We start from the raw sequence: 14,013 nt of genomic DNA, 5'->3' as shown, positions 1-14,013 counted from the left end.
CAAAGGTGTGAACTGTGTCACAAATAACCCATGACTCTCATAAAGAACCACCACTTGCTCGCAATTTGCTGTATACATACAAATTAGAGATGGTGCAAAGCCACCCCCACAATAGCATCCCTCTCACTCGTGTCCTGAGGCCCTTTCTTGGGTAAGAAAGGAACAGGATGACAGCCACAGCACCGAGAGTCAGTAGGCACTCCTGGTGGCCCACCCACCCCGGGCACTGCCTACAGCCACTGGCATTCTTGGCTCATCTGTTTTGTTTGGTTTTTTTGGCCATGGCAAAAGTTTCTGTCTTTGTCCTACTGCACGTCCGCAGAAGGTAAGCTGTAGCTCTGCCCCATCTACCCAGCGAGATTCAGGCCAGTGGAGCAGCCTCCACCTGGAACGCAAGGCAAAGGGCTCTGTCCCAAGGCAAAGGGCTAGGACACAGAACGGACCACACACAGGCTCTAAAAGCTTCTGCTAAGGAGAGACACAGGGTGGACACACACACACATGCATGGATGCACGTGCGCACATATGCACGTTCACTAGTTTTACTGATGTGCAATTCACATACCACTCAACTCACCCACCTAAAGTGTACGATTCCATGGTTTGTAGCCTATTCAGTGTGGTGCAACCATCACCATAATCAGTTTTAGAACATTTTTCATTCCCCCAAAAGAAACCCCATAGCCCGTATATTCCTGGCTTATCTTAACCATAGTGGGGATTATAAATTATGAGGGCACTCTTTCATGCCCATGAGATTATGGCATGACATTAATCTCATTTATCACATCGATAATAGAATTTGTCAAATGGCTGAGACCTGCTAGGTGTAGACCACACAGTCCAGCCACCATACACCTCTCTCTAGGACATCCCTGGGCAGGGTTCTTAATTCAGGGCTCAAAGAAAATCTGTAAATCCCAAAAACATGTGAAAAATGGTATGTGTGGTTTGCGTATGTATGGGGCTTTTTATAAAGAGAAATGCCATAGTTGTAATCACATTCTAAAAAAGAGATTAGGTCCCAGTGTCCTGATTCTGACAAGACCCCACATTCCCCAAACAACTGGTAAACCCTTAGGGACAGGAGTCACATCTTGTATGTGATAAATCCCACGTAGCATGCAGCACTTGGGGGCAGGGAGAACATGGAAATCTTAATATACAGTTCTCTACATATTTATTCAGCTGCATACTGAGGTGACTGTCCCACTGTCACCTAAAGAAAAATAATAGCTAACATATAAAAATAATAACAGCTAACATATATTCATTGCATTCCTATTATGGGCCAGACACTCTTCTCTGTGCTTCTTATGCATTAACCCATTTAATCTTGCTAACAACTATATTACCCCCATCTTCCCAATGAGGAAATTAAAGTACAGCTATGCAGCTATGTTCTGTAACGGGCCAGGACAGACAGGTATATATGAGAGAGCCAGAGTTTAAACTCAGGCAGCGCGGTTCAAGAGCACATCCTCTCAGCTACTCATCCAAATAAGCCCATTGGTTGACGGGACTGAGTTAGACAATGGTTCAGGCACCGGGTTGGATGGAAGCTTCTGAGCAGGTAGAGCCGGATGAGAAGAAAGCTCAAAGAGATGAGTTAGCTTCACTGTCACTTTCATGAGACACATCAGCAGAGTGGGGCTGTGGCATGATTCTGTTGATTTATGTTGTAATATAAGATGCTTTGCATACGAAGTTTACCCATATACCCTTCCTTTTAACAGGCCTGCAATGCTCCTGCCACACACAGAAGTCTGCTAGGTGGGACCCAAGCAGAGTCAGCAGGATAAGCTGGTGGAAAGAGCATCGGATGGGCGGCACCAAGACCCGAGTCCTCATCCTGGCCCAGCTCTTACCCATGAGGCCTTGGTACACCCTGGACATCACCCTCTCATCCACAGAGTGATCGAGCCAGGTGAGTGTCACTCACACAGTCAACAAATAGCTTGGACCACTTGCTGTGTGACAGGCATTACTCCGGGTGCTACAGTGACAGGACAGTTCCCGCTCCACCAAAGCACACCTTCTAGGAGGGCAGACAGAGAAGAGAAGGTCAAACTGGATGGGACACTGTCAGCCAGCCAACAGTAGTAAAGGCCAGGGAAACAAACCGCAGGATGCAATATACCGTGATACGTGTGCAAAAAGAAAGGCCCACCCACCCACTCACTCACCCACCAGCTTTTCCAGAATAAATGGTCAGACTCACCATCAAGGCTACCTAATCCTTCCTCTTTGAGTCTATTGTCCCCACCACCAATAACAATAATCACTATCCTTATTAGTGACTGCCATTTCTGAACTCTGACTACTGACCAGCACAGGGCTGAGGGCTGTATGAGCCCCTATTATTTAATAGGGGATCCCGCCACATCCCATCCCTAAAATACTTATTGTGCCCATTTTACAGATTAGCAAGTTGCTATTCTGGTTATCCACTTGGAAAATTCTATCCCTAAGAATCCTTAATCCAAAATCTTTAAGATCAGGAAAAGGATCAAGAATATCCCAGTCTCTCAAAAAGAATTTGCCATGATGTATATGAATCAGTGTTCATTTATTTCACATTTAATCAAAGAGGAAACCAAAGCAGTTGTGAGATGATCAGTCACTCATGAGCCCTGACCTCCAGCCTTCTTCGCAGCAACACAACTTGGCCTTCACATCACAGCCTCATTTTCTGGCACCATAAAGCACCAGACCCCGACTGATGCAACAGCGGCTTAGGATGAACCCATTAGAGCAATTTGGACAACTTGGACATCGTTATGGGGGACAATGATTTCACTTCCTGCCTCTTATTCTGTACAGAGGGGAGAAGAAAAGACTTCTCAGCCATCACCCTAAAAAAAAAAACAAGAAAAGAAAAAGCCGCCAAGCCAGGGCTCAGCAATTAGTGTTGGAGTAAGTGATCATCTTGTGATTGCTCAGCTGGGGCCTGAAGACTTGTAAACGCATTTAGAGGACAGAAATAGAAGATGTCGTGTGAGAGCAGAGAAACCTGGCCCATTTGCCAGGAGAAAAATGTCCTGAGGCTGCTGGGAAAGTCACTCAGTTGGGATTTGGGATGCGTCTCCATAAACAGGAAAAGTTCATAGTTAGACCCGCCAGTGAGGTCAGTGCGTATGCCTAGACCTCCTGACTCTTCTCTCTGGACCCCCAGACCCTGCTGGAAGCCCCCCTGCTCCTATCAGAGCTGCCTGACCAAGTGCTGAAAGTCCCAAACCAAGCTGAGCCCCCCACCTCGCCCCCACCACGCAGCCAGGCCCATTATGGGGGTGGACGGATGGCACCCATTGTCCCACTCTCGCTCCCCGCCCCAGCCGACCACAAGGACTTTGGCGAAAACTGGCCAGTACTTCCAGGAGAAAACAGCAGCCCATCCCCAGCAGGCTCACTGGTACCAGAACCGATTCCAGCCAGAGGCCACCAACCCCCAGAGCACTGGGAATTTTGTGAAGTCCCCCCAGCCTATCACTGCCACCACCCAGGAGAACCCAGCTCATCCCCAAAGAGCCTGTGGGTCACAGCCTCTTTTGGGGTCCCAAGGGCAAGTCAAGGACATGTTCTAGCTCGACCCACTTTGCAGACAACTATAACCCAAGATGTACCCCCGCCCCCACTTCTGTGGCCCATAGGAATGTCATGGGTCCCAAAGCCCTCTCCATTTCCCTGCAGGTGGCACGTGACTGTCAAGTCCTAAGGCACGAGCGCCCATTCAATGTCCTCAAGGGAGACAGAGCTTCTCCCCTACTGACAGCTTCTCTCCCCCAAGTACAACCTAGACCACCAACTGGCAGTGTGCTTTGGCCCACAGGGTTGAGGGGTTTTGTTTTCAGTTTTCAGCATTTTAAGATGTGAGAGGTTCCACTAAACCTCCAGCTCTTTGGGTAAAAACACTAAGCGTGGTGACACGAGGCTGCACCTCCACAAAGCAGCAGCCACCGGAAATGCTTACTGGCTGCCTCTGTAGAGGGGACACGCGGTCCCCAGCCTCCACGGCCACCGCCCGGTCTGCCGCAGGCATTTAGCTTTGTGGCCCTTGTATGAATTAGCTTGAAGAGGAAGTCTTCTCAGAGGTCAAAAGCTTCTTCCCCCAGGGATATTTCACATTAAAACTCAAATCCCCAGTAAAATAAACACACCTGGAACATCTGGTCCAAGGCCCTCCCTGGTCCCTGCTCTTCCCCCAGCTGCAAAGAACACACGTCAAAGTTCCCACCCCCAAAGCCCAACGAGGGCCAGAGGGCAAGAGCTAAATGCGCAGTGGGAAGGGAGGTCTCGGTGCCCTGCAGCTAATACCCTGGGCCTGGGCAGTGGCCATAGACGGCGCTGTCTCCACAGGGAGGGAAGAAAGTTTAGCACAAAGCAGAGGTGGCCATAACTGATTTTTTAAAATATCTATCCAACATCCACCGTGTGCTTGGGAAAACACACAGGGGCCCAGGCTGAGACTCAGTCCCCCCAGAGGAGAAGCCAGCCCCCAGCACAATTCTCCAGGACCCCTCGCCCTGCCCTCCCCACCTTGCCCTGGGTGCACCGCCTCTTCGTACGGGATGCCTGTCCAGCCAGCCTGTCCTTCCCTGATCAAAGGCAAGGTGCTTTCGCCAGGACAACTCTCAAGGGTTCAAAGGGGAGCTCATTGGCACGTCGCTCCCCCTTTTCCTCGCCAAATACAGTAGACCCCACCCTCCTCCTCTCTGCTCTTGGGGAATATGCCCAGTCGATGTCTGAGAAGGCCACTATCCTCAAAACTGGGCTGACCAGACAGCAAGCACCGCCGCAGGTGCGGAGGGCTGGCACTCCCCCGACCGCTCTCCGTCAGCTTCCCTTCAAGGCCACCATCTCCCCAGGACACGGCAGCCCTCCCATCAAAGCCAGAGTCTTCGGCCCAGAGCAAGGCCTGGAGAGGGGGCACCAAACTCATGGGATTCTGTCCCCACGGGTCTAGCCCTCAGGAGGCCCACCCACCAAAGAGACGGCAGGTGGCGGGGGGACGAACAGATGGGAAGCCCACCCAGGCCACGTGACCTGCCGCTGCCCCTACAAAACGAGGTGGCCCTTGCACACAAGGGTCTCCACTCTCTGAGCCCTTCGCCACCGACCCCAGAACCTATCGGACGTAACACTTAGCCTGGCCTGCTTTCCGTCCTCTTCCGGCCCCCCACTCCAACCCGCACACACACTTAGCGGACCTATAGACGATCTCAGAAGTATAGTATTCACGTCATAGATGCGTGGAATTTCTTATCATTTTTTTACCATAAAACTACAAATTTCATCATAAAAAGTAAGCAAACCCGGAGTCAGGAGACCCTCTCTCTAAGCCCCAGTCCTAGGCTTTTTCTTTTGGCTGGAGCCTTAGAAATCATCAAACCCAAAACCCTCATTTTAAGAGGCAAAATCTGAAGCCCAAAGAAGTTAAGAGACTCGCCCCAGGGCACACAGTGGCAAAGGCAGGCCTCAACCTCAGGTCCACAACTTCACTGCCCAGCACTGTCTCCCTACTGTGTGCTCCCACCCACCCAGGCCACCACCCTACTCACATATAGCGCAAGTGGGGGTTCTTGGCAAAGGCCCTGGGCTGGATGCTCCGAAGTCCTGAGTTCTTGATGGTCCTGAAGAGAGAGAAAAAGAGGGTCAGCATTGCTTAAGGGACAAAGGGACTTCAGCTGTGGGCTGAGGCTGACAGCGGGTCAGGCCAAGATGACCCGCAGCCACCACTGGAACTCAGTGGCCTTCTGCATCACCAGGAGCACTGGGTGGTCCATCATGGGTGGCCGTGGTGGGCATCGGGGCTCACAGCCCAGGGAACCTGGGTGCAGGTAAGGGGTGTCAGTGGGCAGAGCTGACAGCTATCCTCCACCCATGCTGGCGAGTGGGGAAGGACAGGCTCCTGTTCAAGAAGCCGGTCCAGCAACTACAGGCTGTATAGGCTGTAGCCCCCTTATGCCTCCGCCTTGCCTACAATCCACCACAGCCACTCGCACCCAAGTCCATAGACGATCATGGCTGGGAAACCTCTCTAGGGACTCGGGGTCTAGGAAAAAGTAGCAGCCTGGGAGACCTGGGTTCAGGTCCTGCCTTGAAACCCCAACCACAGGGTGAGACCACGCAACCCCCTCGCCCCTCTATCGAGGCTAAGGTCAAATGTGGGAGAATGAAGAGATGGCCTTGGAAGCCCATGACCTTCCCTAGGTGGGCAGTGCCACTCTACTGAAAGAGGAATCTCAGAGACCGTGGGGAAAGGAGCCCCCCCACGGGGTGCGGCCCCCACCCCTCGGCCCGGTGCACTCACAGCTTCTGGACGCCGGTGTAGAGCTCCATATCCACGGCATTGAGCGTGTGCAGCCCACGCCAGTTCTCTATGTGTCTGCAGAGGAGGAAAAGCTCGGGTCAGCCGAGGGGCAGGGCAGTGGGAAGGGCACTGGCTGCAGAGCCAGAGAGACCTGGGTTTGAACCCTCGACGGGCTACATGGGAGCCAGGCCTTCTGCCAAGTCACCACATCTCTGAGCCTCAGCCTCTTCCACTGCGTGGTGACACACACACCCTCCGGCCCGGGGACAGCATTCCCGTCCCCTCTCAGCCCAGAAAGGCTCTACACTAAGTTAAAACCAGACTGGCTAGAACCCCGTCTCCCCACTGGGCCTGGTGACTTAGCTTCCTTCCTGTACCTTCCCCCTTTGCTTTCCTTTCTAGGATTTCCTAAGGACAACCTCGTTTTCTTAGCTCCTGCCATAAAGACAATACAAATGACATGGTAAAAAATAAATTAAAAATTGGGGGCTGTGGGCAGCACTTGCCAACAGGCACGGCCTTTGGGTGGAAAAGCCCAGGAGTTACACACACCCGCCTCAGGGTCTCCCAGGGTCCAGACACTGACCACCCACTTGGGGGACCACGGTCTAATCCACGTGGAATTCCACACCACCAATGGCTTGATGTGACAGAACCGACTCTGGAAGGGAGGGGCCCCCTAGGGACCCGGTAGGCATGGGTATGGAGAAGGCATGGCAGACAGACGCCATGGAGCCCGACGCTAGCTTCACCTCTGTGACTCAGCAGCCAGTGGCTCTGAGCAAGAGCTCTGGCCTCTCTGGGCCGCTGCGTCTTCATTTGTAAAGGGAGAGGGTTGCATTAGGTGAGCAGTGTCTCCCCCTTCTTGACCCAGAGATCTCCGTTTAGCACTGTCTCCCAACAGGCCTCATGTTTAAGGAGGTTTGTGTCCACCCAGCACATTACATTTATTAAGTAATCATTAACTCATCCTCTCAGATTTATTAAACAAAGATAAAAATCACCATTAACCAGAGCTTTTTACCAACAAATAGGAACCAGCATTGACTCACCCAATGAACAAATTCCAGCCCAAAGCAAAGGTACATGAAAGTTCTGTAAGCGACAGACGGCATGTCATGAGTGAGGGTTTGATTTCTGGTTTTTCCTTTTTTTATTGACAAAATGCCAGGGACACACGGCCACCACCACTACTCTCTTGGGTCTCCAGGTTGAGAACCATCCAACTGCTGGTCCCCAGGGCCCGTTCCAACTCTAAAGATGTGTAGGAGGTCACCATTCACAGACACCTCTCCCCACAGAGCTCCAGGGGGTTCTCAGGAGAAGGCCTGCTGCTGCCCCCCTCAGGACCCCCCCAGGATCTGACTGTCCTGTCAGTGCCCCCGAGGTCTACGTAACCCCTCAGAGAGAAGTGCACAGAGGTGACAGCTCACAGGGACAGAGCTACTTGAGGCACACTCAGGCCAGAAAAATGGCAGCCACCTTCCACAGACATCTCCTCCCGGGCCCCCCCAGCACACCCATGGCTCAGCCGTCTGCCCCTAAGTGGAACAGAGCCAGGAAGCCCGCAGGGCGGTGGTGGCCAGAGCTGCTGGAAGCATTTCAGAGCCACACAGTGACAAGGTATGCTGACAGCCCGTTTTGTACCACATTCTCTTGGGGCCCCTGCTGAGCAGCCAGACACAGTGGCATCTGCCGGGGACATGGGCCAGGTGGCCAGGGAGGTACTGAATTCCAACTCGAGTGTTCTTCCTGGAAGCCTCCTGGCTGCAGGGCAGGGTTTGCTCGGTCTAGTCCCACCAGGGAAGGGACCTGGCTCCATTCCAGACGGAAAGGAAGGCCAGAGGGCCAGGCCGGGGCCCCCGACCGGTGAATGCACCGGGCCATCAGTGCACGTAACTACCTAGTGGGTCACAGTGTCCCTACAGCCGACCGTTCATTCAAAGGAGCCCAGCTTCAGACAAGGACCTGCTCTCCGCAAGCAACTGTCAATCCAGTTGTTTAAATAAATGAAATCATTTTTCTGAGCCCACATTAGAATGCCATAGGTGTGCTTTTATTATGGCTGAGCTGTCAATCATCCCTGCATTCTAACACTTTACCCTCGTCAGCCCTCATGTCCTCATGGCCACAAGCTGACTCTCCCCGGATACAGGCACACACTAAGATACGGCAGGCAATGAATGAATGAATCTTGCAAAGGGCTCTCTGGTCCATAAAATATGGGCCCCTGTATCCTCTGTCGAGTACGAGTTCTCCTATGCTGTGCAGTGGTGTGGGTAGCAGTATCCTAGGAGCACCTCTAAAGCCGGGTCAGCAAACTATAGCCCCCACCAGTTTTTGTACAGCCTGACAGTAAGAGAATTTTTACGTTTTTTTAAAAATCAAAAGTAGAATCCTCTTTCGTGACATGTGAAAAGTATATGAAATTCAGATCTCAGTGTTCCTATCTGTCCGTTTACTGGTGCACATGCCTGCTCTGGCCCTACACACATGGGGCTGGGTAACTGCTGCAGAGACCCATCTAGAATACTGACTTTCTGGCCTTTCATAGAGAAAGGTCGCCACCCCCTGCCAAGATACACAGCCTGGCCCCATCGCTACCTCTATTGATGGGACCCTGGTCCAGCGTACTTCCCCTGCCCATGCCTCAGTTTCCTCATCCGTCAAATGGTGAAAATAAAACACCTCCAGAATAGGAATAATGTGAGGATTGGAAGGCGACATTCAAAAGCCCTTACGGCAGCTGGGGACACACAGTAGGTCCTCAGGAAGTGCTAGCCTAGCCGTGATGATTATCTTTAAGCCTGTGCCTTGCAAAGGCTGAGCAGGCTCTTCTCAGTTTCCAAGCTAAAAACAGCATCACAGTCCTGCCGGAAGTTGTCATTTCTCAGCAATCATTGATAAAAACTCCATGCGGCAGAGAGTGGTGGGGTAGTAAGCCTGTCATTCATGACCTCCAGGAAAATTGCTCAGGCAGAAATTATAAACACGTTCAGGGATGCGCAGAAGGCAGCACAGATCAGGTTCCCAGGAAGTGCGGGGCATGCCATTTGTGGATGGCATGGCAGGGTGCCAGCCAAGTTCCTATGACTCACCCTCGGTACCAGCCCCGGGGGGTCAGTTATGGTAATTCTGCTCACAGCTCTGTGCTATTAGGGAGGCTATGGGTTTAAGTGGAAAAGCCAGGCTCTAAAAATACAATAAAAAAGATATAAAATATGGGAGTAGATTTAGTTGGCTTTTGTTTGAGGTCAACAGTGATTACCTTGGTCTACTGTGATTACATGGGGCCACTCCTTTTTTGTGTGCTTTTCTGGGCTGTCCAGGTGGTCTTCACTAAGCACTTACTTTGTTATTTGAAAAATAGTCAATAATGATCATTGTTAAAGGAAGGTCGGGAGCTTGAACTCTGTGCAGGGCAGTCACTGGTCAGCCTGTCCCAGGAGCCCATCCCTGCAGAGGCTGCTCAGGAACCCGCACTGTGTGGGAGAAAAGGAACTCAGAGCAAGGCCAGGAACACGGTCGACAGCACTGCGCGAGATGCTGTGTGCACAGCACAAAGTGCACGGCAGTGCCGGCCGCACGGAGACCCGCAGCCGTGTGCTCCCCCTGAGTGCCCTGCCTGCATCGGGAGCGGCGAGGCAGGGGGAGAGGAGAGGCAAAGAGGTGAACTCCAAGCTTCCGTCCCCTCTTTAAGTAAGTTACCTTCACTTTAGTCTCTTCTAATACAGCAGTTCTCAGCTGGGGGCGATGTGTGCCCCAGGAGACACTGGGCGAGGTCTGCAGATATTTTTGGCGGTCGCACCTCGGGGGAAGGGAGTGATACTGGCACCTAGAGCCCAGCGATGCTCCCTAGCATTCTAACTAGGCCCATGCAAGCCCCACAGCAAAGAATTATCAGCCCCAAATGTCCATAGGGCTAAGATTGGGAATCCCTGCTTTATTAGATAAGGTGTCTACCTAAAATTGCCACTGAAGATCAAGCTCCATGACTTGAAACAGCAACAGTTTTGCAAATTACTGCTTTGCAGCAAACACCACAAATGACAAACACTTGCCCGGGTCAAACCCAAAGTGTCTGCCTCTCCCAGGCGAGGGAAGGAAAACAAAGGCCATGGCCCCCAGACCTCCTCAGGTAAAGAGCTCTACTTGAGAGGAAATGAGAGGCCCGTAGGCCCACAGACCAGAGCCCAAGGCAGGTTACACACCCCAGAGGCAACAATGGGCTTCTCACCAGGCTCTGCCTGGAATCCCTGCCCAGGAGCCTTTTCGGTCCGGTGAAAGTTCCCCTGCTTCTCTAAGGCTCCCCGTTGCATGGGAACGTGAACGGCTCCCAAGAGTCAGCTCAGGGCCCTGGGCCCTCCCCTCTCCCCGACTGGCATTCCAAGAATCATGACTCTTTGCCAAGGGCTAACATACAACACTTTTGCAAAGAAAGGGAGGAAGGGAGGCTTAATTCATGACAACGTTGAGCCCCCCAAGCCAGAGCCGGGCTTAGGGCTGCAGCGTGGGACACCTCAGTGAGGTCTGGGTGGCTCTGCATGGTCAAAGAACACGCTGCCGCCAGGCAGACTTGAGGGTGGCAGAGCCAGGGGACTGCCAGGGTGCACCTCAGAAGTTAACCAACTATCCAAAAGGAAGCCACTCTCAATGATTGGCAATAACAGCACCCAGTCCCGGAGCAGATAAACCCGAACCACAGGCAGCTGCTTCTCACCCATTGGGGGGATGAGCTAGGGCACAAGTCAGATACTCATTGATACATCCATAGAAGATGTAAAAACCCTTTGTGCTGTAATACATTCAACTGTGCTCTTGCACCCCAGGTTTCTTCCTCTTTCCTTTTGGCTTGAGCTAATATGGAAACGAACTGGCAATCTCAAATCATAGGAAAATTACATAGTACAGACTGTGTGATCCGTATTTGAATTAAACACAGGTCACGTGGTTAGGGCTAGCAGTCGTCTGTAACTCCAATATTTAAGTCCTATGCATAGAAAACTCTAGAACCCCAAGACATCCACCCCACCCACCCCGCAGGAGACTAAGGCTGTTGTGGAGACTCAGGAGAAGATACTCTGAGGACAAGGATCAGCTAGTGGGACAAAGCAGCCGCCTTCCTTCCTTCAGACGTGGTAGGCCCCGTCTCCCTGTCCCCCCTGCTGTACGATCTCTGCTATTTTCACTGTGACTTCTCACTGCTATTAATGAGCTGTTCTTCATAAACGAATTTTCCAGACAACTGAATTTAAATGCAAAATCTTTGCATGTTCAGCTTCCCTGCTGGATGTTTCTTTTTCCCCCAAGAATGCATGACACCCCTCCTTGGCCTTTTAAGCAGCGCAGACAGAACATGATTTACATTTTCTTGAGGATCCTAGATCACAATGACCAGCCTAAGCGGAGTGCAGAACACTCACCCAGTGACACCCTCAGAGGCTCTTGAAGTATGCAGAATTTGTGATCCAACCCCAAATGGCCCTCCCCTGATATGATTCCTGAATCCTAATGGTTATTGTGTCCATTTTTAGCAGTTTTGTGGCTTTTTGTCTGCTATCAGGCTATGGGCCATCACCCTTAACCCTCCTCCCTTCCAATGTGCCGCAGCCAAACTGCTCTGCAGCCCTCTTGGGGCACAGAGGTGAAAGGGGGGTGGGGTGGGGGGCACCCCGAAGGTGGCTGACCTTGGAGATGACACCCAGCCCTGGCACTTAGACACTGGATGCCCCTGGATGGGTTACTCGGGCCTCTCCGGTCCTCAGTTTCCTCAGGGGAAACCCAGTTGCTGTGAGCACTGAATGGCACAAGGCTGAAATCCTCGATTCAGAATTAATGATTAGCTCCACTTTGGTGAAGAGCTCATTCCATTATTCGTGTTGGAACTGTGTAAGAGCAAATAGAATCTGAATTAGAACCTAAGAGAATATGAAAAAATTTACACATGCACACACACACACACACACACAGGTCGATGTTTGCCCTGCTGTCCTTGTTTCGCATCCTCTTTCTGGATAACAGGTTGCCAGATAAGTGAGGTGTTCTCGGCAGCATAGTCATAATGCAGGTTTCCCAGATGGCACCTAAGCGTACACCCCCAATATTGAGTTCTGCATACCCACTCTTGCAGGGGCAGCCTAGCAGGAGTCAGCAGAAACTGACATTTCTCAGATGTTCCTGCATGCAAGTGTTCAGTCCTCCAACACAGAGCATAAGAGCTTCAGGTACCCAGGCTGCACACAGAAGCCCCTTCTCTCCAGACTGTTCCCTGTCAGACCTGAGGCTCCCATCTGCTTCTCACCTGAATTCTGTTCTGAAATGGAGGCCTGAACCGAAGGATGGAGTTGGGTGCCTTGGGAAATTAGCCTGGAATTCCATTTCCTAATGAACCAGCACTGGAGCGCACACATGCATGGGTGTAGACACACACACACAACGAATGTGCCACGCATTTGACTTCGAAGCCTTGTAGGGCAATGAGGAAATTGATTTGTTATCCAGGCATATTATGTCTAGTGATCCAGACAGAGGCATTAGTTTTCAATTATCTGATATGTTTAGCATTATAAACAAACCGTCTGGAGCAACAGCTCCATGGAGCTCGGGAACCAAGGGAGCTGGGCAGGAGCTGCACTGAGTCACACCAGCCAAGTCACCCGGCTCTCCCTCCCCTGACAGCTGTCAAGGGGGGCACTAGATGCCCAGGGAGCTGGACCTGAGAGCCTGGGGAGGCTTCCTGGGCTGGCGACCCCAACACGTGAGCACGTTAGCACACCAGCTCTATAAGCAGCTGCACGCCAAGGACCGTGGTGAACCAGCCCTGTATCTGGCCCCCCACCCCACCCCCAGGACCACAGAAAGAACATTCAGATCATGTGGTGAGTAGATGGGAGATGACAGCATCTGCGTCGGCTTCCTGATCGGTCTCAAAGCTCGTGCCAGGGATGGGGACACTCGTGCACACACCTGGGCTCTTCGGGGTCTGAGACAGCGCATCCCTACCAGTGGAAAGATCAAGGGCACACCCTCTCTGCCATCCTGCTAATAAGAGGCCCAACTCCCAGGGGCAAGATTTCATCTGGGACTCAGCCAGTGCCCTCGGGAGTCCAGGCTGCCCTGCTGGGCCCCGGCCTGTGACCAGACCGGCCTGCCCCTCACCAGCCCATCTGCTCCTCTCCACTCACTGCTGCTGCCTGGGCAGGCAGGCACGAGCTGGCGACCCCAGCAGGCCCCCGCGTCGGCACCCCAGGGAGCCACCACCTCCTCACTGGCCTCTCCCTCAGCAGTCTCCACGCCAGCACAGTTATACCCCCCACTCTTTAACACCCTCCAAGCCACTGCCCGTGGCTCTTACAATAAAACCCAAACGCCATGCCTCGGCTGACCAGGTCCTAAGTGAGCTGGTCGCTCGCTGCTTCTCTGGCCCCTTCTCTTAGCACCCTCCCCTTGTCTCCCGAGTCCCGGCCCCACTGGCCTGCCAGTCTTTAATCACACCAGGCTTATTCCCAACCAGAACATCCACAGAGCACTCTTCCCAGCCCCCTCTAATCCCGTAGGTCTCCATGCAAAGGTCACCTTCCCAGAGGAGCCTGCCCTGACCTCTCAGTGAGCACACCCTCCTTTTCCCCGCCAGCTGCGCTCTGGCACAAGCCCCTGTTTATGTCCTTCACAGCCCTTAATAACCATCTGTAATTGTCTTATTT

General features: G+C 52.4%; 1 protein-coding gene across 6 annotated transcripts in view; it reads right to left on the bottom strand.

Moving 5' to 3' along the window:
- The window catches only part of NTRK3 (neurotrophic receptor tyrosine kinase 3), a 351,764-nt gene that overhangs the window by 280,070 nt on the left and 57,681 nt on the right, over positions 1 to 14,013 (bottom strand). For 5 of the 6 annotated variants that reach the window (XM_073226998.1, XM_073226999.1, XM_073226997.1 and 2 more), the window contains 2 exons: positions 6,311 to 6,385; positions 5,559 to 5,630 (listed from right to left, as the gene is read on the bottom strand). The exons of the other annotated variant lie outside the window; for it this stretch is intronic. In XM_073226998.1, the coding sequence (XP_073083099.1) occupies positions 5,559 to 5,630; positions 6,311 to 6,385 (147 nt within the window). The remainder of the gene's footprint in view (positions 1 to 5,558; positions 5,631 to 6,310; positions 6,386 to 14,013) is intronic. 6 annotated transcript variants of the gene reach the window in all.

Source organism: Manis javanica, chromosome 18 (genome assembly GCF_040802235.1).
Source record: "Manis javanica isolate MJ-LG chromosome 18, MJ_LKY, whole genome shotgun sequence".
Taxonomy (NCBI): domain Eukaryota; kingdom Metazoa; phylum Chordata; class Mammalia; order Pholidota; family Manidae; genus Manis; species Manis javanica.
Note: the sequence above shows the minus strand (reverse complement) of the source record. Positions and strands in the feature narration are given on the sequence as shown.